Source organism: Notamacropus eugenii, chromosome 4 (assembly GCF_028372415.1).
Source record: "Notamacropus eugenii isolate mMacEug1 chromosome 4, mMacEug1.pri_v2, whole genome shotgun sequence".
In the NCBI taxonomy this organism is placed as follows: domain Eukaryota; kingdom Metazoa; phylum Chordata; class Mammalia; order Diprotodontia; family Macropodidae; genus Notamacropus; species Notamacropus eugenii.
Genome location: NC_092875.1, coordinates 158,963,047 through 158,985,154, shown reverse-complemented (window position 1 = coordinate 158,985,154; position 22,108 = coordinate 158,963,047). Strand labels below are relative to the sequence as shown.

The following is a 22,108-nucleotide window of genomic DNA, read 5'->3' as shown; positions in this document are numbered from 1 at the left end:
CTTTTCCTTCTCCTCTACTAAATGAAAGCAAGCTTCATGCTCCAGGACCAGTTTATATTAATTTTCCCAGGCCCCAAAGTCTACTTCAGACTCTAAATTTAAAGGTACATCATCTAACAATGTCTCCAGATGACTGTTCACATTTTTAAAATTGTTTTTATTTATAAGGTACTTTCTCCACAGCTGCATGAGTGCAAATATCATAATCCTCATTTTACAGATGAGGAAACATGTCTGAGTCCCAGATCTTTGAAACCAGATCTTCTTCTAAGCTCAGTACTCATAACTACACCATATATCCATTTCTATACCATCTCACTTCAAAAAATGAAAGCTCAAAATTGTTTACAGACTTGTTCCCTAATTATTAGAGATTTAGCCAGTTTGATTTTCTTATCAAAAAAGAGTGTACATTTTTTCAATCCTTCCCTAACCCAATACATACATACACATACACACATACACACACGGTCCCCTAATTTCAATTCCCTAAACACGTATCCCATTCTTCAAACATACAATAAACCCAATTTCTCATTCCATTCTCTTCTATTGATTCTCAGAATATCCTTTGAGGTTAGGCAAAGCATAAATAAAGGAAACAATCTTCAGGAGCCTTTTCCCAGGTGTGTTGTTTCAGTCATGTTTGACTCTTTGGGTTCCCATTTGGATTTTCTTGACAGAGATATTAGAGTGGTTTGTCATCTCCTTCTCCAGCTCATTTTACATAGCAGGAAATTGAGTCAGACAGGGTTCTGTGACTTGTAGAGGATCACACAACTAGTAAGTATCTGAGGCAAGACTTGAACTTATGAAGATGAGTCTTCCTGACTCAATCCCAGTGCACTATCTATTGTGCCACCTAGCTGCCATTTGCCCCAGGTTATATTCCATGTATGTGGTCATATTCAGGATCCCTGAATTTTAAGCTAGGAGGAGCTTCAGCAATCATTCAATTCAAGCCTATTATTTTATACATAAGGGAAAGAGAACGAACATTTATTAAATACTTACTATGTGCTAAGTTCTTTATAAATATCATCTCATTTGATCCTCACAAGAACTCTGGGACAGTACGTGCTACTATCCCCATTTTTACAGAAAAAACTGAGACAGACAGAGATTAAGTGACTCGCTCAGGGATACAGTTAGTAAGTACCTGAATCTAGATTCAAACTCAGGTCTTCCTGATTCTATCCACTGCAGCACCACCTAACTGCCAAGAGTAATTCTACACTATGGTTTCAAAACTGAAACAAACTATCTGGGCCCAAGTTTTGTTTTCCCTGTCTGGTTTCTTTCCATAAAACCAAAGAAGCTATAAAAGGTAAAAGCTTGGCAATCAGTGATTCAAAAAGTATTTCCAACCTCTTACTATGTCCCAAGCATTGTAGTCAAGATTGAACTGTTAGATTCCAGGGCTGCGTAATGGCAAATAAAATAGAATCTTTTGCTGTTTTTGTTTTAGTATAATCAAGAAGTATAATGCCTCTATTTGAATATGACTGAAGAGGACCTTTCCCTTATAAGAAGGTCTAGGCCTTTTGTTAATGAGGCACTGGTTCTCGAGGGATGTGATGCCCTTTGACTCTAAAAAGTGTATAAAGACTCTGAAGGTGAGATTTTACTTTGGGTCTTAGTGTTTGTAATACAGTTTGAGTGCTAGATGAGGACTCAGGGAAGCTGCTAAGGAGCTTTTGAGAACTCAGGGGTTGTGCTTCCCTCTCTAGTAACTGTGGTCAGACAATTGGGGTCCAATTGTCTGTTTAATTCAGGCAGAGGAAGTCATATTTGCTGACTTTTAATTTCTCTGTATTTTCTTTGAAGTTCAAGGTGCTGACTCCCCTAAAATAGGTGAATGATATATGTGCTTCATTAAAGATATGAAATGCCTTTCCTTTTATGAATGTAGATCTAAGAACCTGTGATAGCAGGCCCTCATGTGTATGTTGGGGTGCTAACTGATACAGGCTTCCAACATCACTCCATCTCTATTACACTCAGAAAAGAAAATTCCTTTACAACAGGAATCCAGGATGAGAGAACAGGGCAGTGACCATAAGAACTCAATAGGCAGGGCCAATGGAACCTAATGCTTATTAGCCAAAGATAGGCAAAAGAATAAGAACATCACAGAATGTCTTTGGTATTACAGTTAGAAACAAAAAGCAATAACAGGAAGATCACTCAGAAATTAGGACCTGGTTTTTAGATCTAGCCCTACCACTTCCTACCCGAGTGATCTTGGGAAAGTTATTTAGCTAATGAGTCCTCATCTATACAATAGGGATAGTCATGCTCACTTGATAAGAATAGTGTAAGGCACAAATGAGATCATCCATGTGAAAATTCTCTAAAGATGTAAGCCGTTGTCTTATGCAGATATAATAATAATAGCCAAATTCCATAGCACTCTAAGGTTTGCATACTGCTTTACAAATATAATCTCATTTTATTTTCTCAACAATCCTGAGAGATAGATTCTCATATTATGAGAAATAATGAGGAAACTGAGGCGTTTTGAAGTTTACTGGTTTGCCCAGGGTTATCTGTCCAGTAATTTTATGAGGCCATATCTGAACTCAGATCTTCCTGACTCCAAATCTAGCAATCTACTTATTCCATGATCTAGCTACCTACTAGGTGATAATCTGTTAATTTAGTTTCCTTAAAAATTCATTCAAAGCAACAGATGCATCAAACTAGTCACAGTATATCTGATCAGATCAAAAGGAGAGTTATGTGTCTGCCTATTGATTTTGTATGGGAAAACTTGTCCCAATCCCAAACTGCCACTTGGTCTCTTTCATTAAAATGAATGAATCTGACCCAGAGAAAAGAGGGCTATTTGTTACCTTATTTCTTCTCCTTCAGGATCAGTGGCATTCACCATGATTACTTTAATGTTTTCCTTAGCATTCTCAGATATTCGTGCTTCGTACAATGGCATGGAGAATACCGGAGGTTCATTCACATTTGACACCATAAGAATAAATGTTGCATAGGAACTTGAATTGTACTGTACATTATTAACAAGTGGCTCAGGATTTTCAGCCTTGATCGTAAGATTGTACATTGACACTGTTTCAAAATCAAGAGGCTGTTGGGAAACAAGCAACAAAAAAAAAGTTAATTCATATTTTTGCCAGTTGACTATTCTCAGAAAGATTCATAGTCTCCTTGCTTCACTCAAAAATATCACACAACATTATATTTATCATATAAGATTCCCAAGTTACTCAGGGATTCATTTCCTTAGAACACAATTTAATAAGCAGGAACCATTATCATGTCATTTTTGAGAACTCACGAGGGATTGTTGAGGTGATGAAAGATGGAAAAAGTTCATTATTAGCATACCGCGTCTCACTATAACAATCTGGATTGGTGACATCATGCTCACTTAAAAAAACATACACTTGTATTAAGAAGTACCCATTGGCAGCGAACTTCAGGGACCTGTAATTTCATGGACATAGGTATACTCCCCACCAACACAGAGTGCAACCCCTCTGCACCTTGGTAGATGATCTTTGGGAGTTGCCAAAAAATTCATGACCCTGCATCTCTCTGAATTTAACTAGCCTTGTCCTTAGATGGCCACCCTACAGTTTATCACTAAGGCTGTAATGGAAACTTTTACAACTTATTGGGATTTATCAGAGATTATGTTTTGTCAACATAACCTTTGCCTCCATGCCACAATGAGGCACTGGAAGAGAATTATAGATCATAGAGTCAGACTTGGAAGATAACTTAGAGGTCATCCAGTTTAAGTCTCTTATTTTACAGATGAGGAAATTGAGGTAAAGAAACCACAATGAGCTTTTAAATTATTTTAAAGGGAAAATGAAGCCCATGAACAAAGTTATAATTTAATAAGATTTAATTATCAGAATTTGAATCAAGAGGCAGTAAGTTAGTGAATTGGGTTCTTGCATGTACTGTCTGTGTGACCAAAAGCAAGTGTAGTTCCCATACCAGCACTTTTCTCCTTGTAATGAAATCACAGGTCCTTTATGCCTTTCTGACTGAATCACTATATTAAAGGTTGTCAGTTAAAGTACCTTGATTTCTTTTGGGATTGAAGAGGGAAGATAAGGGGTACAGGTTCCCATTTAAACAGAAAATTGTTATTGTCCTTATTAATAGTTGTGTTATAAGTAGGCATGCTTATATGTGAAAACAATGTGGCAAATCATAAAATTTGTATTTAATGTGAGATTTATCAGAGTAGGAGAAACTCAGGTAGGGGTTATATGACCATGATTTATGTTTTTAAGACGAACAAAAATAAGTCCTGGAAGTGATGAACTTGTCAGCTTAACTTTTACGCCTGGAAAAATACCAGAACAAGTCACATATACTTGTAACACAAATTACATTGAAAAAGTTTGCTAGGATAAGGCACCATTACTTTGTGAAGAACAAGCTTGGGTAAGGATCTGCCTAGAGAGACAATCTAACTTGACTTTGTAGAAAGACATTTTTTCAGTTCTGAATAAAAAGCAAAATTATGGTCTTGCCACCAATCCTGTCCTGGACCCAGGTGTTTGAAAGATCAATTCAATTATTATAATTAATGTCCCAGAGTCACCCAGGAAGTGTGACAAACAATGTCCTCCAGAAATTTGCTCTGGTTCTGGTACTCTGCCATTTTTCAATCTTTTTCCACAATCGAGAAGTGACAAAATGGAAAGTATTTTCACTACTTTTATAGACAGCACATAGCTGGCTGAAAATAGACAGCCATAAAGTCTCATCCAAAATTGTTTTAAAAAATATTTCACCCAACTTTTAAAAACCTATGATCCTGAGAGATAAAATGAAAACTCAAGAGGAACCAGACACATTGGAAAAATGATTACTAACAATTATGATAATAATTGCAACACAAATAATTGAAAATTTTAAGTGCTTCACCACCTGTAGGAAACCTATCCTGATCCCTCAATGGCTACTGCCCCTCCTCCAAAATTGCTTCTTTTTTTTGGTATTTTGTATTTGGTTGTTTGAATATGTTGTTCCCATCTACCCCATCCATTCCTCCTCACCACCCTGCTCAATCCCACCCCTTGCCCCATAGAATGTAAGCTCCTTGAAGGCAGGGACTGTCTTGGTGTGTTTTTCTTCATATTTCCAACACCTGGCTAGGTACAAAATGAGTGCCTAGCTCATACTAGGTATTCATTGTTGTTATTCAGTTGTTTCCATTTTGTCTGGCTCTCTATGACTTTATTTGGAGTTTTCTTGGTAGACATACCAGAGTGGTTTGCTTTTTCTGTTTCAGATCATTTTGCAGAAGAGGAAACTAAGGTAAACAGGGTTCAGTGACTTGTCCAGGGTTACACAGCTAGTAAGTGTTTGAGGCTGGATTTGAACTCATCTTCCCAACTTCAGGTATGGAGCTCTATGCATTGTACCACCTAGCTGCCCCATTGGATGGATGAGTGGATGGATGGATGGATGGATGGATGGATGGATGGATGGATAGATGGATGAAAGCCCAAAGCATAACAATTCTGTGAAATAGGAAATTACTGTTCCCATTTTACTAATCAGGAAATTGAAGATTATTAGCATCTCTATTTAGGTGAGGAAATTGAGTTCTCAGAGAGGTTAAACAATCTGTTCAGGATTACATATCTAAGAAGTGTAGAAACTAAATTCATTATTTTTACCCACACAGTGCATCCTGATGTATCCTTATTGGTAGTTTTGTAGTTTTGGTGGGAGAGGGAGATTTCAAGAGGTTTGTGGGTGAACTCACAATGATCATAACGTCTTTCTGTTCCTGATGCCTGATCTGTAAGCCCCCTGGCTCTCAGTGAATTGGTGATTTTCAGTACTATCATCTTTTTCCTATATTGGGTGATTGAGGGGTTCACACTGCTGGTGTGAGGGTTTACTGAGTCCTTTTCAGGTCTGCTCATTCACTTTTGGTATCCACCTGATTCACTCAACTCTCATCTTTAGCTCTAAGAAGCTTTAGCATGCATTATGTGCATGCATTGTAGAATGCACAATAGCCACACCCTGGTAAAGCTATGCCAGCTGATGGGCTAAATCAGGTTGGAAGAATTAGGAAGATGTCTACCCCAAGCATATGAAGGCTTCCCCAGGTGGGATGGGTATATGAAAACAGTTTGTTCCCTTGGCCATGAAGGTGACGAAGCACTGTGAAGCACTTAGAGCTTGGTTAGACATCAAAGATGCTGGGCCATTGCCTGTCATCTTGACTTTTTGTCCTGCCATGGGACTTCTATGATTCTGGAAGAGAGAGTGAAGCTAACAACTTTGTGCAGCTATGCCTCACTTAAATCCAATTCACGTGCAAGTTAAGATATTACCTATGATGTCACTGGTCTTCTTTGAAAACAAAAGACAAACAATAACAATAATTTTGCAAATGAGGAAACTAAATTCAAGAGAAGGCAAATGATTCATTTATCATAATAGTGTCAGCAACTATAGGAAGTCTATAGTTCTGATCAAGCTTGCTAACCATGGTGCTGAAAGGGCTGGCTCATCAGGCATACCAGTACCTGGGCATTGTGGCAGCACAAGAGAACTTCTCAAAAGAATGGTCCATTAATGAGTGGTTATTGCTTTGAGAACTAGAAACCTACTCTTGGTGTGCATTGTAGCTCTGGACCAGTTGACTGAAAATAAATATAGGATTTAGGTTACTAAGGCTTCCTACCCCGTTAGTGTCTAGCAGTCTGGCCCTTTATTCTTGATTTTCTGAGATGCAAGTCTCATTTTGAATAGTTTTCACTGGTTCAATGTAGTTTTGCCATATTTTTTTGTGTGCTCTGAAGAATAGGGATACCTTGTGAGATTCTGTCAACTTATAGATACTTTGGAGGGGGGGATGGGTGGGTAACAAAGGTAACTAGAACTTGGTCCTTGACTGTCTGATCCCCTGGTAGTTTAGTGATTTACAATGAGAATTGACCATCGGGCTCATCTATCCTATCCTGAAGAGAATGTTCTGAAATTTTCCCTTAGCTACCAGTAGCATAAGTAGACATAAGGGGAAACATCAGCCAGCATTCCCCAGGTAGTTAGTGAAGCCATACCCAGAACTAATGTTAAGGCCTGTCCTTTTTCATGCATAACACTGCAGATAACACCCAAATCTGGACTCTGTACACACACTTAAAATTACTTACACCTACATTCAGACTTTGTAATACTGAATTGCAATGAAGACATCCACATAACACAGTTATTCTGCTCAAGCGAATCATAGTTCTTCACATTCACAACCCACATATCTAGTACCTTAAGGTTTGTAACACACTTTGTAGCAAAAGGTGGGTCATGCAAGTGTTAATATCCTCATTTGAAAGATGAGGAAACTGAGACTCAGGGAAGGTAAGTAATCCGGACATGGTCGTATGATGTCATATACATTATCAGGCTGTTAACTCAGGCCTGCTAAAGTGAAATCCTCCATTCTTTAAATGACATCATATGTCCTCAGTACAAAAACCAAATAGACCTATTGAGGTATGAACAACAATGGATCCTGTTAAAATGGGTCATTCACCTTATTTATCTTGACATAGCCTGCATTAGTGACAGGATCAGTGTCAATCACAAGTTTTCTCTCAGGGTCCCCCTTAATAATATTATACAGGACTTTGGCGCTCCCAGTATGTGGTTCATCCCCATCTGTAGCCTGGATGGTAAGAATTGTTGTTCCAACAGCAACGTTTTCATCAATAGTCAGATTGCCATACTGGAGGAAAAGGAAAGACAAAGATATGAGAACGCTCAAAAGAAGCATGAGAAGATACTGTATTCATTCACTCATTCATGCATTCTGTAGTCATGTATTATGCATCAACTTTTACACAGCAGTGTCCTAGGTCCTGGGAGAAATAGAAATATGATTGATTTGATGCTGATACATTTGGATGTATTCATAGGTATTGCAGAGCTGTTACATAATCACTTATTACTATTTTTCCTCTAAATGCAAGCTCTATACATTCAGGGGAAACATGGTAGTAAGTAAATATAGAGCAACACTGCAATAACGATGAAGCAAACAATACCACAGGTTCATGAGAGAAACAAAGTGCTAGCTGTGATATAATTTAGGAAGGAAATATAATTTCTGTTAGGGAGGATCAAGGATGAGATATTAATTTGGGCTGGTTTCCTGAAGGTTGGATAGGGCTTCACTAGGAAGAGATGGGAATGGAGAATTCTAGATATAGGGAATGACAAGAGCAAAGGCTTGAAAAGTATGAAAATATAAGGTGATAAGGAATTCAGGTTAGCTGGAGTTTGGACTACAATAAATCTGCTAATTCCCAAGTGAAAAACTTGCCTCACTAGTTTCGGAAGACCAGGGACATAGCTGATGGTACAGAAAAATAAATAAATGAATGAATGAATGAATGAACAAATAAATAAATAAATGAATGAATGAATGAATGGAAATCCCAGATATCCAGTCTAAGGATCTCAATCCAAATCCTAGGTCTGTCATTTGCTAGAAAAAAGGAACAAGGAACTCAAATGATTGGGCACTCAGTGAGGCTGAAAGTTCTATTTATTCCATATTTGTGTATCCTTTGTGCCTAGTCTACAATCAATCTGTTACACTTCTAAACACTCCAGAACTTCTAAAAAAAAAAAAACTTAAATCTCCTTTTAGTTATGACTAAGTTGAGGGGTTGGATTTGTCATCTCTGATCTTCCAATCACTCATTAAAGAATTATGTTCAAATATAACCCCAGAATCGAGTCAAATGAGTTCCTAAATAGTTTTTTTAAGTAACAAATTTTAACAGTTCATTTAAATGAAATGTTGAATAAAACCACTTAGTAAGTTTCAAATCTCCTAATAGTAAAAATGGTCATCAATATTTTTCTAGAAGCGTTAAATTTGTTTTCCCTGCTTTGTTTTATGGATATTTTTATCTTAAGCCATCACATTATTGTTTTTTTTTAATTTTCTCTCTCTCATATAATAGTTATTCACAAAAAGGGCTTAAACTGCCAATAGTTATAGGAAGAATTATTTTTTTTTACCACAATTTACAATGACTTTCAAAGCAAAATGCATTTATTAGTCATTGTATAGGTGATAGACTTTCAATAAAAGTCTATCAAAGATGATGTCTTTTCAATGAAAACTATTCCACTTATGTTAATTTGCACTAAACATGCTTGTTTAAAACATGCTAATAAATTATGTATTTCAATATAGAACAATAATCTATAATGAATTCCAAAGGATTGTTCTTGTCCTTTAATTATGATGGACTTTTGTATTATCAACTAGCCTATGAAATAACTGGATTCAAATTCCAGTACAGTGACTGGAAACTTTCTTTGTGTGACATAATAGTATTTAGCAGAATGGGATTGTATTTGAATGAGTTTTAGTTTGGTTTAGTTTTTTAAGACTAGGTTTCCCCATCTCTCCTAAGCTGGAAATAGAAGGGTTACCCACAGGCCCAACAGTCATTGGAGTTTTGATCTTCTATGTTTCTAATTTAGGTTGGTCTACCTCTCTCTAGGTGACCTGATAGTTCCCCACTCTTGTGGGCTCATCATGTTAATGCTGAATTTAGTGCACATGCCCAATAGCCATTGTCTACTATCGTCTACAACTCTTGAACTCAAAAGATCTTCTGGCCTTAGCCTCCCCATTAGGTGAGATTAAAAATATATGTGCCACCATGCCCAGTTTGAATTTGTATAGTTTATCAAAAAAAGAATGATCACTAGATTTTCCTTTGAAAGCAAATGCATGTGTTGCTGGTGTGTTTACTACAGTTAGCTGCTATATCTGGATTTTCTCTTGTGTGTGTGTATGTGTGTGTGTTTATGTGTGTGTGTGAGACTTCAGGATGTTTCTTCATCTCACATTTTGTTCCAAAAATCATAGTCAGGCAGTAAGAAAAAAGGTAGAGGTCAATAAATACTCACATGGTTTTTTTCAAAAATGGGGATCTGATCATTGATATCAATAACATTTATTGTCACGTTACAGATTGTCTTGAAAGCTGAAAATCAAACAAAGCAAAGTCACCTAAAACCTCCACCAAAAATCCCTTTGCCCAAACCATTAAGGAACATCCAAATTGCAAGGGTACAGAAACAAACAGAATTCCAGTGCCAACAGGCATTCAGGTGGCCTGTCTTACCCTTATTTTGTATCCCTCTGGTGCCTACCACGTTGTTAACTTTCTTTAAGTTCTCTTTAAATGCAAAAGTGTTTGGGGCGATTGACAAATTGATTGATTCTCAGGTTTTCTGGATGTTGGACATAGAACAGGTACACTCAATGTCTGGGAGAGGGGAAAGGACTATAATAAATACTTATTTCTCATTTGTACAATTTGAGTCTAATGATATGAGGAGGAGAATTGGACCCAGAAAATGGAGAGCTAGCAGTAATAAGCCTAGAGAGGAGACTTCCTCTTCTTGTTTATACTGAGGAGAGGAAGATTCTCCTGCTGCTACATTCAAGCCGGGGAATTCTGCTCTCAAGTTTGGTAGTAGTCTGCAATAAGAGAATAGGACAGCAAAGAAAGGCCTAACTCTCCTCTTCCTTCACAAAGGAAGGCCCTCCTAGATCAGAAGGGGAAGAACGAGGCAAAGTGATTGACTTTTCGATCACCGGGCCCCAAGGGTACCATTTATGTTTTGAGTATCCATTCTCTTCAGTGATTTAAAAAAAACATCAGAGAGCAAATGTGACAAGGAATACAAACCAATCACAACCAAAAATCAGCACATAAAAGATCCTCTACAGTTTCTTCTGGATTTAGGGATCAGAAGGCACTAACCTGGATCTGATGCTTGCACTTTCAAATGATACTGAGCTTGATCTTGCTTTCTTAAGGATCCTTTAGCTAACTGAATTATTCCATCAATATTTTGAATAGAGAAGAGATTATCACTTGGAAGCAAGGGGCTCTGCTCCACAATTGCGTACTGTATAAAACTATTAGCAGTGCCTTTTTGATCCATGTCATAGGCATGGAAAACTCCAATATTGCTCCCTGTGGAAAAGAAAAAATAGAATGAGTCAGTTGGAGGGTCTCTCAGAGAGAAAGCCAATCTACTTCTCCTATAAAAATACTGGATACCAAAAAAACCCATAGAACTAAGTTGAACCAATATGGATGTGGAAAATATTGAAAATTAGCTTAGGATTTCCAGGTCAAGTGACCAACAAGATAGAAGACTAGATATTTTCTCTAATCCTCTCAAAGCTCTCCAAAATAGAAATTTGCAACAGAAATAAATCAATTTCAAGTGGTTGCCATAGTCTAGGACATTAAGGAACAAACAAGGCAAAAATTCAATGAATTAACATCAGAGAAGGCATGATAAATTAGGGATTATTCCCTAACCCCTAATGAGCACTGATTCAGTACTTCTTTCCCCATTGCCCACCACAGTTCCAGAGCAAGGCTACACAAGTTGATCCATAACCAAACTCTTCTCCCTGACCCCTCCTCAATGTAGATTCCCAGGGCCTCAGAGAGCCAAACTTGAAGTGGCATAAATTTTCTCACACTATGATAGCCCCAGTGGCAACATTCTGTGCTGCAATAGAGCTTATCCTGCATGGAAGAAGAGAGGGAACAAAGCAGTATATGTGTCCAACCTTGTAATAAAGCACAATTCTATATGCCGATTCACACCTCTAGTGCCATTGAGATCTAAATTCCAAATGCTAGACATTTTCTCAGACTATAATAGTGGCATGGAAGTGATTGGTGTCACTGGATCAAAAAACAAAAGGAATAGGGCAGAACACATGGGAGGGAAGGGGGAAAAGGCTGTGTGGCATTCCACTGAGATGTGAGGGAAAGAGCCCAGCATTCAGCTGTGGCCAGTTTAGTTACTCCAGAAATCATTTGGAGCAAAGACCTAAACTACTGAACTGTAAATCAGTGTGCAAGGAGGCTGAGATGCTTTGAGATCCAGTCTCTAGGGAAACTGCCATGGGAGGAGACTGAATCAGAAAGTAAACAATAAGGGAAAATAAGGAAAATGGTTAAAATTGCCAAAGATCTCAAAAAGAAGAAAATTTAAAGGCCTTCAACAAAATCAGTTAAACCAATAGGGAAGACATTAACAGCAGAAGAAAATGTGGCTTCCAGAGCTCCTAAGAGATTTTCAGCATCTATGAATAAATCTTGCAAGATAAGGAAAATGATTCAACACCTAATGAGGCAGAAGACCCTGTAGATTCTGAAGAGGGCAAAGAACTACAGAATGATATTTCTAAATGGTTCAAAAAAGAAATAATCATTGTGAGAGTAAGATTTGTGGCCTGCAAGCAGGAATATTTGGCAGAATAGGAAAACTTGAATCTGTGGTGGCAAGTCTTACCAAAGACACAAAAGAGGAGATAATTGATTAAAGATGCAAATACATGGAAGTGGAGGACAAACTAGAAGGATGACTTTAATTCTAGTTTCTTCCCTCATTACTTATTTCTAATTAATCCTGTATATAGTCTCTTTTTGTATTTCCAGCACTTAACACAACACCTGGCACATAGTACATGCTTAACAAATGCTGGTCCATTGAGCAACTGGAAGAAGAGAAACTAAAAGTAATAAGGTTAAAAGAAAACATGCTCTCCATACAACCAAAATACATTGATCTCAAAGACAAAATGGACAGAAATAACTTAAGGATTACAGGAATCCCAGAAGAACATAAGTCAAAAAACCTGAATACCATAATGCAATAAATATGAGAAAACTGTCCAGAACTTCTGAACTCAGAAAACAAAGTGCCAATCAAAAGAATCCATAGATCACCTCCAGAAAAAATCCAAAGCTGCAAACTCCAAAATATATAGTGATTAAACCAAAAAATTCCATTGAGAAACAAAAAATTGTTAGCTGTCAAGAGAAAGGCCTTCCAATAGAAAGGAAAGAAATTCAAATAACACAAGACTATTCTGCACTCACCAAAATATATCCCTGCTTTTAAAGAAAAAGGAAAGGTGTGTCGATTGAAAGTTTTAACACTACGTAACAATTGATCACAAATTCAACTTGCTGTGGTACCTATATAGCCTAACAACTCCCTAAAAATCCCAGATCTACAAGCAATTTATCACAAGGTTAATATTCCTGCTGAGATTCTGAGTTGGGAAGCAAAAGATAAATAACTCCTCTGTTAATTGCTGGGAAAATATTTCTTATGCAAGAGTGTATAGCAGCTTCAGAACCCAGCGTCATTTCAGAACCTGATGGTAAACCCACTATGTAGAATGTCAGTAATTTCATTTGGAGAATGGAACCATTCTGCATTTTTTTTTTCAGAAGGACTGATGAAACAACACAATGTGTGGCTGGAAGGGGAGAAAGGAGTAGAGAGAAAGAGTGGTTTTGTTTCTCCCAGGAATCTTTTTTTTTATGTTGTTAAAGTAATAAACCAAGATGGTTTAAGTGTGATATTGACAGAAGATTGGAAGGTAGACCAGATGATCTCTCAAAGTTCTTTTCAAGATAGAAATGCTATGATTAAAAGAAATATTTTAAAGTAAAGAACTAGAAACTAAGTAGTTGTCCAATGATTAAGGAATGGCTAAAGAAATTGTGATACATAGATATAATATAACACTACTGTGCTTACAAACTAAATATGATTAATGCAGAGAAGTATGGGACGACTTATACAAACTCATTCAAAGTAATATAAGTAGAACTAGGGAAACAATATCCACAATGTCTTACAGCAATGAAAATGGAACAAAAAATCAAACAAAGCTGAATGCTATAAAATCATAATGACCAAATTTGACCCCAAAGAAGAAATATGAGATGATACTTCCCTAACTTCTTTGTATAAGTAGGTAACTATGGATATAGAACACTACACACATATCAGGTTGTATTTTTTTTTTAATGTTTTGGTTGGTTTTACTTAACTATATTTCTCCCATAAGTTTTTGTAACAAAGAATTGTTCTCTGGAAGAAAAAGAAAAGGGGGAATACATAGTGAAATGTAGCTGATGTACAGTATTAAGACATCAATAAAAATATATTAAAATATTGAAAGAAAAATATTTTATAGTTATTGAAAGATCAACTATATTTAAAAGGACCAGAATCTTATTCCATTTTCTACTAAAAGTACATTTCTACTATTCCATTTTCCCCATGCACATGAAGCTGTAAGTAGGAAAAGCAAATAGCTCAGCGGGAACTAAGGAATAAGATTTTCCTAATGAAAATAACATAGTCATTCCTTACCTATTTTCTCATTCTCCTGGACCTCAAATACTGTCTCTGGAACAGGGCAAACAGGGGGATTGTCATTAATGTCTGTAACTTCAACAAGAATTTCTAATGGTCTTGCTAGGGGTAATCCAACCTCATCCTTTGCAGCTGCATAGAAGACATACTAAAACAGGAAAGTCAAAGTCAGGATAAAATTTATCCAAAATTCATTCCTGCATCTCACCCTGAAAAGCAAAGTAAATGACTATTTCTTTTTATCCATTTGGGTGCTATTTTCTTAGACACGGAGAATAAGGAGGGGAAATGAAAAGGGTGGATTTTGAAGAAAAGAAACATGCTTGTTGAAAGCAGATAGGATGCTGTGAGGAGGAGGAAGAAGAATGAAGTTAAGAAGTAAAAGGGGGGAAGAGAAGAAGAAAAAAGAGGAGGAAGAGGAAGAAAAAATAGGAAGGAGGAGGAAAGGAGAAGAAAGGAGAAGGAGGAGAGAGAGCAAAGAGGAGGAGGAAGAGGAAAGGACTTGCCTTTATATGGTACTTTAAGGTTTGCAAAGCACTTTACATATGTTTTCCTGGATGAGCCTTACAACAATGGTGCTATCTCCATTTGACAGATCAAGAAACTGAGGATAAGAAAAGTTAAGTGGCTTTTCCAGGGTTACATAGGTTGCAATTGTCTGAGGTTTGAAGTCAGGTGATTGAAATAGATCTTCCTGATTCCAAGTCCAAAACTCTATCCAATGTGTCAGTTATTTATTGGATATAGAATGTTTGTTTAATAAAATCCCTGTTGCTATCATTGGTGCCCCTAGCTAAGACCATGCTTTGCCACTCATGATGGTTTCAAAGTTACTTACCGATTCCTTTTCTTCTCTGTCCAAGGGTTGAGTCACATAAATAATTCCATCTTGGTCAATTGAAAATGGGAATCGAATTAGTGTCTCCTTTACAAATAAGGAATAATGGGCACCTGGCTCATTCCACCGCACCTAGAGTCCCCCAAACAACAAGAGACAGTTTGTGAAATGCAAGCAAAGATAAATTGATTTAGAGATATATGAGATCTTAGAGACTATCTAGCCCAGGGATGTGTAAACTGCAGCCTTGACACCACATGTGACCCTTTAAGTCCTCACGTGTAGCTTCACAGAACAAATCTAAAGGGCCACACATGGCCTTGAGGCCACAGGTTCCGGACCCCTGATTCTATGCCAAGGTCCTCACTCTAGCGATACGAAAACTGAGGCCCAGAGAGGGCTTGTCACTTGTTTAAGGTAGCATAGGTACCAAACAGCAGTGGCAGGACTCAGTGCCAAACTCTGCGGCTCCATCTAAATAAGGAACTATTTCCATCACACTATGTCACCTCTTAAATCTGAAAAGCTGTAGCTTTGTTGTGTCAGATACTTTCCTATGGGCAGGCTTCCCTGACCCTGCCTGCTGCGGGTGTCCTCCCTCTCGAACTGCTTTGTATTTGATTTTATATTGACTTTGTATTTACGTGAGTATTTGAATGTGTGTCCCTTCTGATGGAATGTAAGCTCTGTGAAGACAGGGACTGTTTTCATCTTTATTTTTGTGTCGCCAGTATCTAGTACATTGCTTAGTATAAAGCAGGGACAAGTAATAATGCTTCTTTATTGCCTAATCATTTTGCTTTTTCAAAAATTGAACAGTTGTGATATTGTTATGCTTTTGTGCATATGGAACAACTCATGTGTGTGTGGCTATATATGTGTACAAGTGTACTGGCAATCGAACATTTAACTTCCAACCAAAGATGCTCCAGCACTTAGCTTAGTGCCTGCTACATAGTAGGCACTTAGTAAATGCCAGTTGACTGAAGAAAGTTTTCACCTTTCAAGGTTAAATTATTACAAAAACAGGGATGATTACATTTTCAGAAGCATTTTTCCCTCACAAAATAATACTAATCTGACCTATCTAAAGCATGTAGTATTTGCCCTGTCTCCCCTCCACACCACCCTCTGTCTTGGAACTCTAACTGATGTTCAAGGATGTGTATCAACCTATCTGTACAAGAGACAAAATGTTCTTTGTGGCAGACAAAATTTAAAGATTGGAGTCCTGACTTACTACAGGCTTCAAAAATTTACCACAAATGAATTTAAAAAAAGAGGACAATTTGAACTGTTCTCCTGGGAGATGTTTAAGAAAGCTAATGGATCTGTAAATAATATAAATCCCTCCCCAAGATGTTTAGTCTTAGAACATTAGGGATAAGGTGCATGCCAGATTCTGGAGGTTTTTTGAAATGGCAAGAAAATTCAATAGCAAGGCTGCCCTATTAGACATGAGACTTGAAATGTGTCAGAAGAGTTACTGGACTAATTATTTTTCTTTCTGTCATTAACAACTTATTCTCTCTAATTACCTGGCAAATTTCAATGAGACAAGTAGCACATTAATAGCCATTAATACTCAAACTGTAGGTGATTTATTTGGCTTATCCCATCCCCTTCCTCCGAGTTCATTGACTGAAGCCTTGGTGGAGGGAAAACTATGAATCGCTGTCAAAGAGAGGCAAATCTGGATGAGGGATCACATAGGGGGATCATGGGTAGCTGAAAGGGGCAGCATGATGGCACTAAACAGGTAGAATAGATGTTGGTACCTAGAACATGGAGAGACTTACAAAAAACCAAGTCAGAGAACTTTGAAAAAAATGCTGACTTCACGATTGTGCTTTCAGTCAGTCTTATCTATAGACCTTATCCCTTGACAACATCAGAATCATATTCCGGGCACCATATCCAAAACAAAGACAAGGGACATAAATAGAAGAAACATAATTCTAAACTGAAATTATAGTCAAAAAGCAAAGCATCATCATCAGGTATACACTGTGTGGAATGGACATGCTCTCACACAGATAATGTCACCATGTCACAACATAAAGAAAGGTCAGCAATGTGCTATTTACTCAATCAAGTTATATTCTACTTAAAGTAAGTGGTTAGTCTATCTCAATAATAGCCCTTAGAAGAAGTATGAAAGTCTTTGAAAGTCATCTGATGAAGTCAAATGACACCAGATAGGAAGTCTTACTAGGAGGTTTTGTTACGCTCTGGAACATCAAGTCCCAAGAACTGCAGAAGTTGGAGCAAGTATGGCTTTCTAGAATACTCTAAAGAGGCAACATAAGATGAAGGGAGAAGGAAAGAAAAGTAGAGAAGGAGGGCTCTTAGTCCTCAACCATTTAAGTTTCAAAGGGGCAGTGGATGTTAGATTTTCTAACTTCCCATTAATATCCTAGCAATATCACTGGATCAGATCATGGAAACATGCATTGGGACCAAGGACAAATTCAATATAGACTCATCATGCTTAAAGAGAGCTTCCTGAGCACTCCATGAATGGGAGAAAAGGACTTCCATTAACCAAGTGCTATGAGTCATCCATTTTGCCAAATGTGCTCTCTAAGTTTAAGCTCACTTTTTTTCCTGGACTCTGGATTCTTGGGGAAGTATGTCTCAGACAAAAGGAGTGGTGAAGGAAATGGTTTGGCCCAGCTATTATTACTACACCGTATTAATAAACACCCCTCTCTAAAAGCTATTTGACTTTCTAAAAGCTCTTCTAAAAGTCTAGCTGACTGAACTGATTCTCAACTACCAATTTTGGGAAAAGCACATCAATCAGACCTTGAATCAATGGCATTAGAGAATTATTCCCTCCTCCCAGCTCTTCAGGGGTACCCTCTAGAACTCAGTAGTCCTGTGGACCTGTTCATCAGTAGGAGTTAGAGTTGCAATGATGATCCTCAAAGCTTACCTGTGCCATAGTATTTAAATGTCCAAAAGGGCAGAGATAATATGTGGTTCGTTTACTTTGATGCTTTGCCTTTTTTGCTTTTTCTTTTCTTTCTTTCTTTTGTTTTGTTTTATTTTCGCTATGCACAAATATGTACTCAATTCATGTTGTGTCATTGAAGATCACAGGGTCTGAGGAGATTAAGCCTCTGTATATGGAGAGGAGGGAACTAATGGGATATTTGCATCTATTGGGTAACAGAATAAATAGAGTGCTGGGCCTGAAGTCAGGAAGACCTAAGTTTAAATCTGTCCTTAGACACTTACTAGCTGTATGAGCGTAGGCAAGTCACAACCTCTAATTCCTCTTCTGTAAAATAGGGATAATGAAAACACCTACCTCCTAGAGTTGTTGGAAGGATCAAATGTGATAAAGTTTGTAAAGCCCTTATCATGGTACCTGTCACATAACAAGAGCTATATAAATATTAGCTATTATTACTATTACCTGAGTGATTTTGATGGGGTAAGGCTCAGTAGAGTTTTCTTTAATGGTGATGGTCCCTGGTGCCTTCCAAATGTTCTCTTCCACAGCAATATTCACAGGTACGGTATCACTGAAAGAATTTTCTGATTGACCTCCCATGTCCATCACAGAAACCACCAGGTGATAACGTGGATTCTTAAATGGATCTAATTGCTTTGACCCTGGAAAAGGGGAAGGGAAGAAACAACAGGTTTTGTGTGACCCCTGGGGGGGAGGGGCAGACAAGTACATAGTATTCAAACCTAAATTTTTTTGAGGCCTAGGAAAAAGACAGTTTACATTCTTTACATACCTTCTTGGGTAAGGGAGATTCCACCGGTTTTGTTGTTTATCTGAAAATACATTACATCACCTATCTTGGGAAGCTGGACAGCAATTCGATAAAAAAGCTGGGCATGGAGAGTAGTGGGATCATCCCGGTCTGTAGCACTGACATACATGAAGGGCTTTCCTGTTTAGCAAAACATGGAAGAAAATATGTAAATCATTAGCCTTAGGTTGGGGATCTGGTTCATTCATTCCTTTGACAAGCATTTCCTAATGGCTGCTATGAAGGAGGCAGGAAGCTTAATGCAACATCTTATAGAAATACAATATTGCTGGTGTTTTTTTTGAGTACCATCCAGAAAGAAAAAAAATGGTCACTGAATTGTTTCCTTGAGCAGTTCACAATGCCAGATCTAAGGATTCTCTTTGACCCAAGCCTCCTTGCCTTTACTGCTAATAATCCCCAGTTTCCTCTAAGATTCAGCTCAAGGGCTTCATTCTATAGGAGGCCAGCCCTGATTCCCCCAATTTTTAGGGACCTTTCACCTCTGAAATTATTTTGTATTAATCTTGTATACATTTTGCATTTACTTATTAATGAACATGTTGTTTCTCACTCTCTTCCCTCCCATCTAAGAGAAGGTAAGGTCTGAGAGGGCAGGGATTTCTTACTCTTTTTTGTTTTTGTCTTTCAGTACCCACCATGGTGCCCAGAATCTGAATTGAATTAAAATGAATTTCCCTCCTCCTCTTCTCCATTTTTGTGACTCTCCAGGACTCACTGCTCTTCCTAACCGTTTTGCCCCATAATGTCCCACTCTGTTACCTGGGCGTGAATTCTGCCTTACAGTTCCATTGTATTGTGACTGGAGAAAGATGGGACGGTTATCATTAACATCTACAATTGTAATTGTGATAGGAACTGGGCCCTCTACTCGGTTCCCTCCTGCATCCAAGACTTCTACCTGACATTGAAAAGAAAAGTTTAAAATAACATTAACAATTTAGGGCTTGCAATGGGTTTTACATGCTGTCTCATTTGAGCCTTTCAACAACTATGGGAGGTAGGTAAGAGATCTTTCAGTTGGGGTAATATTCCTAGAAATCATAGGAAAGAAGTAGTCAAATAGCATGAAATCTGAAGATTCCTCAAAATAACTACAACTGCTGTGGCAATAGACATCCCCACTATTCATTATGGGATTGATTGCTATTGTGAAAGGTTGATTGTAAAGGAATCTGCACAATAAAAAGTGTCATTTAACTATCTTTATTGGGCAGAATCATTGCAACAGTAACCCTTGGAGCAGGGTATTATGGGAGTATTCTCTAAAAACATCAGGAGTAGGAGTAGGGCCAGAGGCAGCGACAGCAGCAGTCGTAACAGTACCAGCAGTAGTAGTAGTAGTAGTAACATAGTAGCAGCAGTAATGTGGCAACATCTTTCACATGCACTTTGAGTCATAAGAACAATTTAAATTGTAGATAGACAATTTGAATGCTACCCTGGTCTCTACGGAAGATGTTCAACAACTCCTCGTTGGAGTTTATATAAAATGGACAAGAAACATCCAGAATGAGAAGACGTGAATAGGTAGCAATCTACTTGGAAAGGACTTTGAGATTCTTCCACATGAGATCACAGATACACAGTATCAAAGTATAGGGTGCTTGATATCCATCATCTCATTTGGTACTCACAGCAACCCTAAGAAGTAGGCCAAGTCTGGATTGTAATTCTCTATGCTGTACCTGAAGACAATGAGAGGCAAAGGAGGTTTGGCATAGCTAGTTAGGTGTTAGAAATGGGATTGATATACAGAGTTTCTCTTTCTTAGGTTTTTTTTGATTTATCAAAAATGCTAAATGACCTGGGCAGCTAGGCTAGCCAAGAGTAGAGAAAGGAAGAAAGAGAAGAGGAAGGAAGGAAGGAAGGAAGGAAGGAAGGAAGGAAGGAAGGAAGGAAGGAAGGAAGGAAGGGAGGAAGGAAGGAAGGAAGGAAGGAAGGAAGGAAGGAAGGAAAGAGAATAGAACAGGAGTGAACAGAAGAGAAGAGGAAATTCTTTGACCCCTGACTTGAAATTCTCTCCCACCCTGTATCACACCCCCATCACAGGCTAGTTTCACAGACCCCTGTTTCCTTTTTCAGTAGAGGGAGAGGAGGAAAAACTGTGGGTTTTGCTCTTATCTCTTCACTTGTATTTTCTACCTTTTGCATTGCTGAGCATTCTTTTTGTCTCAACATTGATTCTCCTTGGGCATATTCAAGGACAGGTGTGCTATTTATTGTACCAAGATAGGGTATGAGAAAGGATTGGGTTGCAGGAAGAGTAGACTGATTTTGCCTTTGAGTAAGAGATGATTTCTAAGGGGAACTAAAATGACTGTACTCAGATGAGCATTCCTGAGTAAAGGACTTTGTCACGAGAATAGGAGTCCCTTGACCAGAAAGTCTGAGAGAGAGGGTATTTTTGTTTTTCCATAGTAGGACACACACAAAGTGGACACACAAATTTAAAATGAAATAAGTGTTAACAAAGCACTTCACCAGGACCAGAAGAGCTTGTAGGAAAGAACTCTTCACAACGATTGAGTTATTTATAATGCTTCAAGTGGTAAAGATCAGGGTGTAGCCCAAGGCATGGTTTCTGCTCACCTGGAGTCTATGGACAGCTTTGTTTTCTCTGTCCAGGAGTCCAGAATAATACAGTATTCCTTCTGGATCGATAAAAAAAATGCCATCTGTCTCACCACTTAACTGAAATTTCACATCAGTAGCATCAGTCTTAAACTGAGAAGGAAAGAAAAACAAAATTAGTAAATATAGAAGAACAATTTGTTGGTTTTATGGGAAGTTATGAATAGCTGCAGAGGCTGAATCCATGAACACATTTAGAATGTAAAAGAATGTAAGCTCTTTGAGAGCAAATATGCCATTGTTTTTGTCTTTCTATTACCAATATGTAACACAGGGCATGTCCTTTAGTATAGATAGAAGAATAACAGAAGACACAAGAATGAAAATTATTCAATTCCTTAATTGAAAAGCATTTATTCAGTGTCTAATATGTACCTAACTGTTATATGCTTGTGAAACATGGACAATCTATCAATGCCATACCAGGAAACTGAATCACTTCCATCTGATCTGTCTTAGGAAGATTCTGAAGATCACATGGCAGGATAAGATACCAGACACTGAGGTCCTTGCTTGAACAAAACTGCCAAGCATTCAGACTTTGCTTCAGAGAGTGCAACTCTGATGGGCTGACCACATTGTT

The 22,108-nt window shown here is 37.9% G+C and overlaps 1 protein-coding gene across 1 annotated transcript in view; it reads right to left on the bottom strand.

Annotated features, from left to right (window-relative positions):
• The window catches only part of CDH17 (cadherin 17), a 62,196-nt gene that overhangs the window by 12,595 nt on the left and 27,493 nt on the right, over positions 1 to 22,108 (bottom strand). Inside the window, exons 4-13 of the mRNA XM_072603548.1 lie at positions 21,484 to 21,618; positions 19,654 to 19,792; positions 18,853 to 19,011; positions 18,522 to 18,721; positions 15,098 to 15,229; positions 14,257 to 14,407; positions 10,818 to 11,033; positions 9,955 to 10,031; positions 7,556 to 7,747; positions 2,856 to 3,100 (exon numbers count right to left, since the gene is read on the bottom strand). Coding sequence (XP_072459649.1) covers positions 2,856 to 3,100; positions 7,556 to 7,747; positions 9,955 to 10,031; positions 10,818 to 11,033; positions 14,257 to 14,407; positions 15,098 to 15,229; positions 18,522 to 18,721; positions 18,853 to 19,011; positions 19,654 to 19,792; positions 21,484 to 21,618 — 1,646 coding nt within the window. The remainder of the gene's footprint in view (positions 1 to 2,855; positions 3,101 to 7,555; positions 7,748 to 9,954; positions 10,032 to 10,817; positions 11,034 to 14,256; positions 14,408 to 15,097; positions 15,230 to 18,521; positions 18,722 to 18,852; positions 19,012 to 19,653; positions 19,793 to 21,483; positions 21,619 to 22,108) is intronic.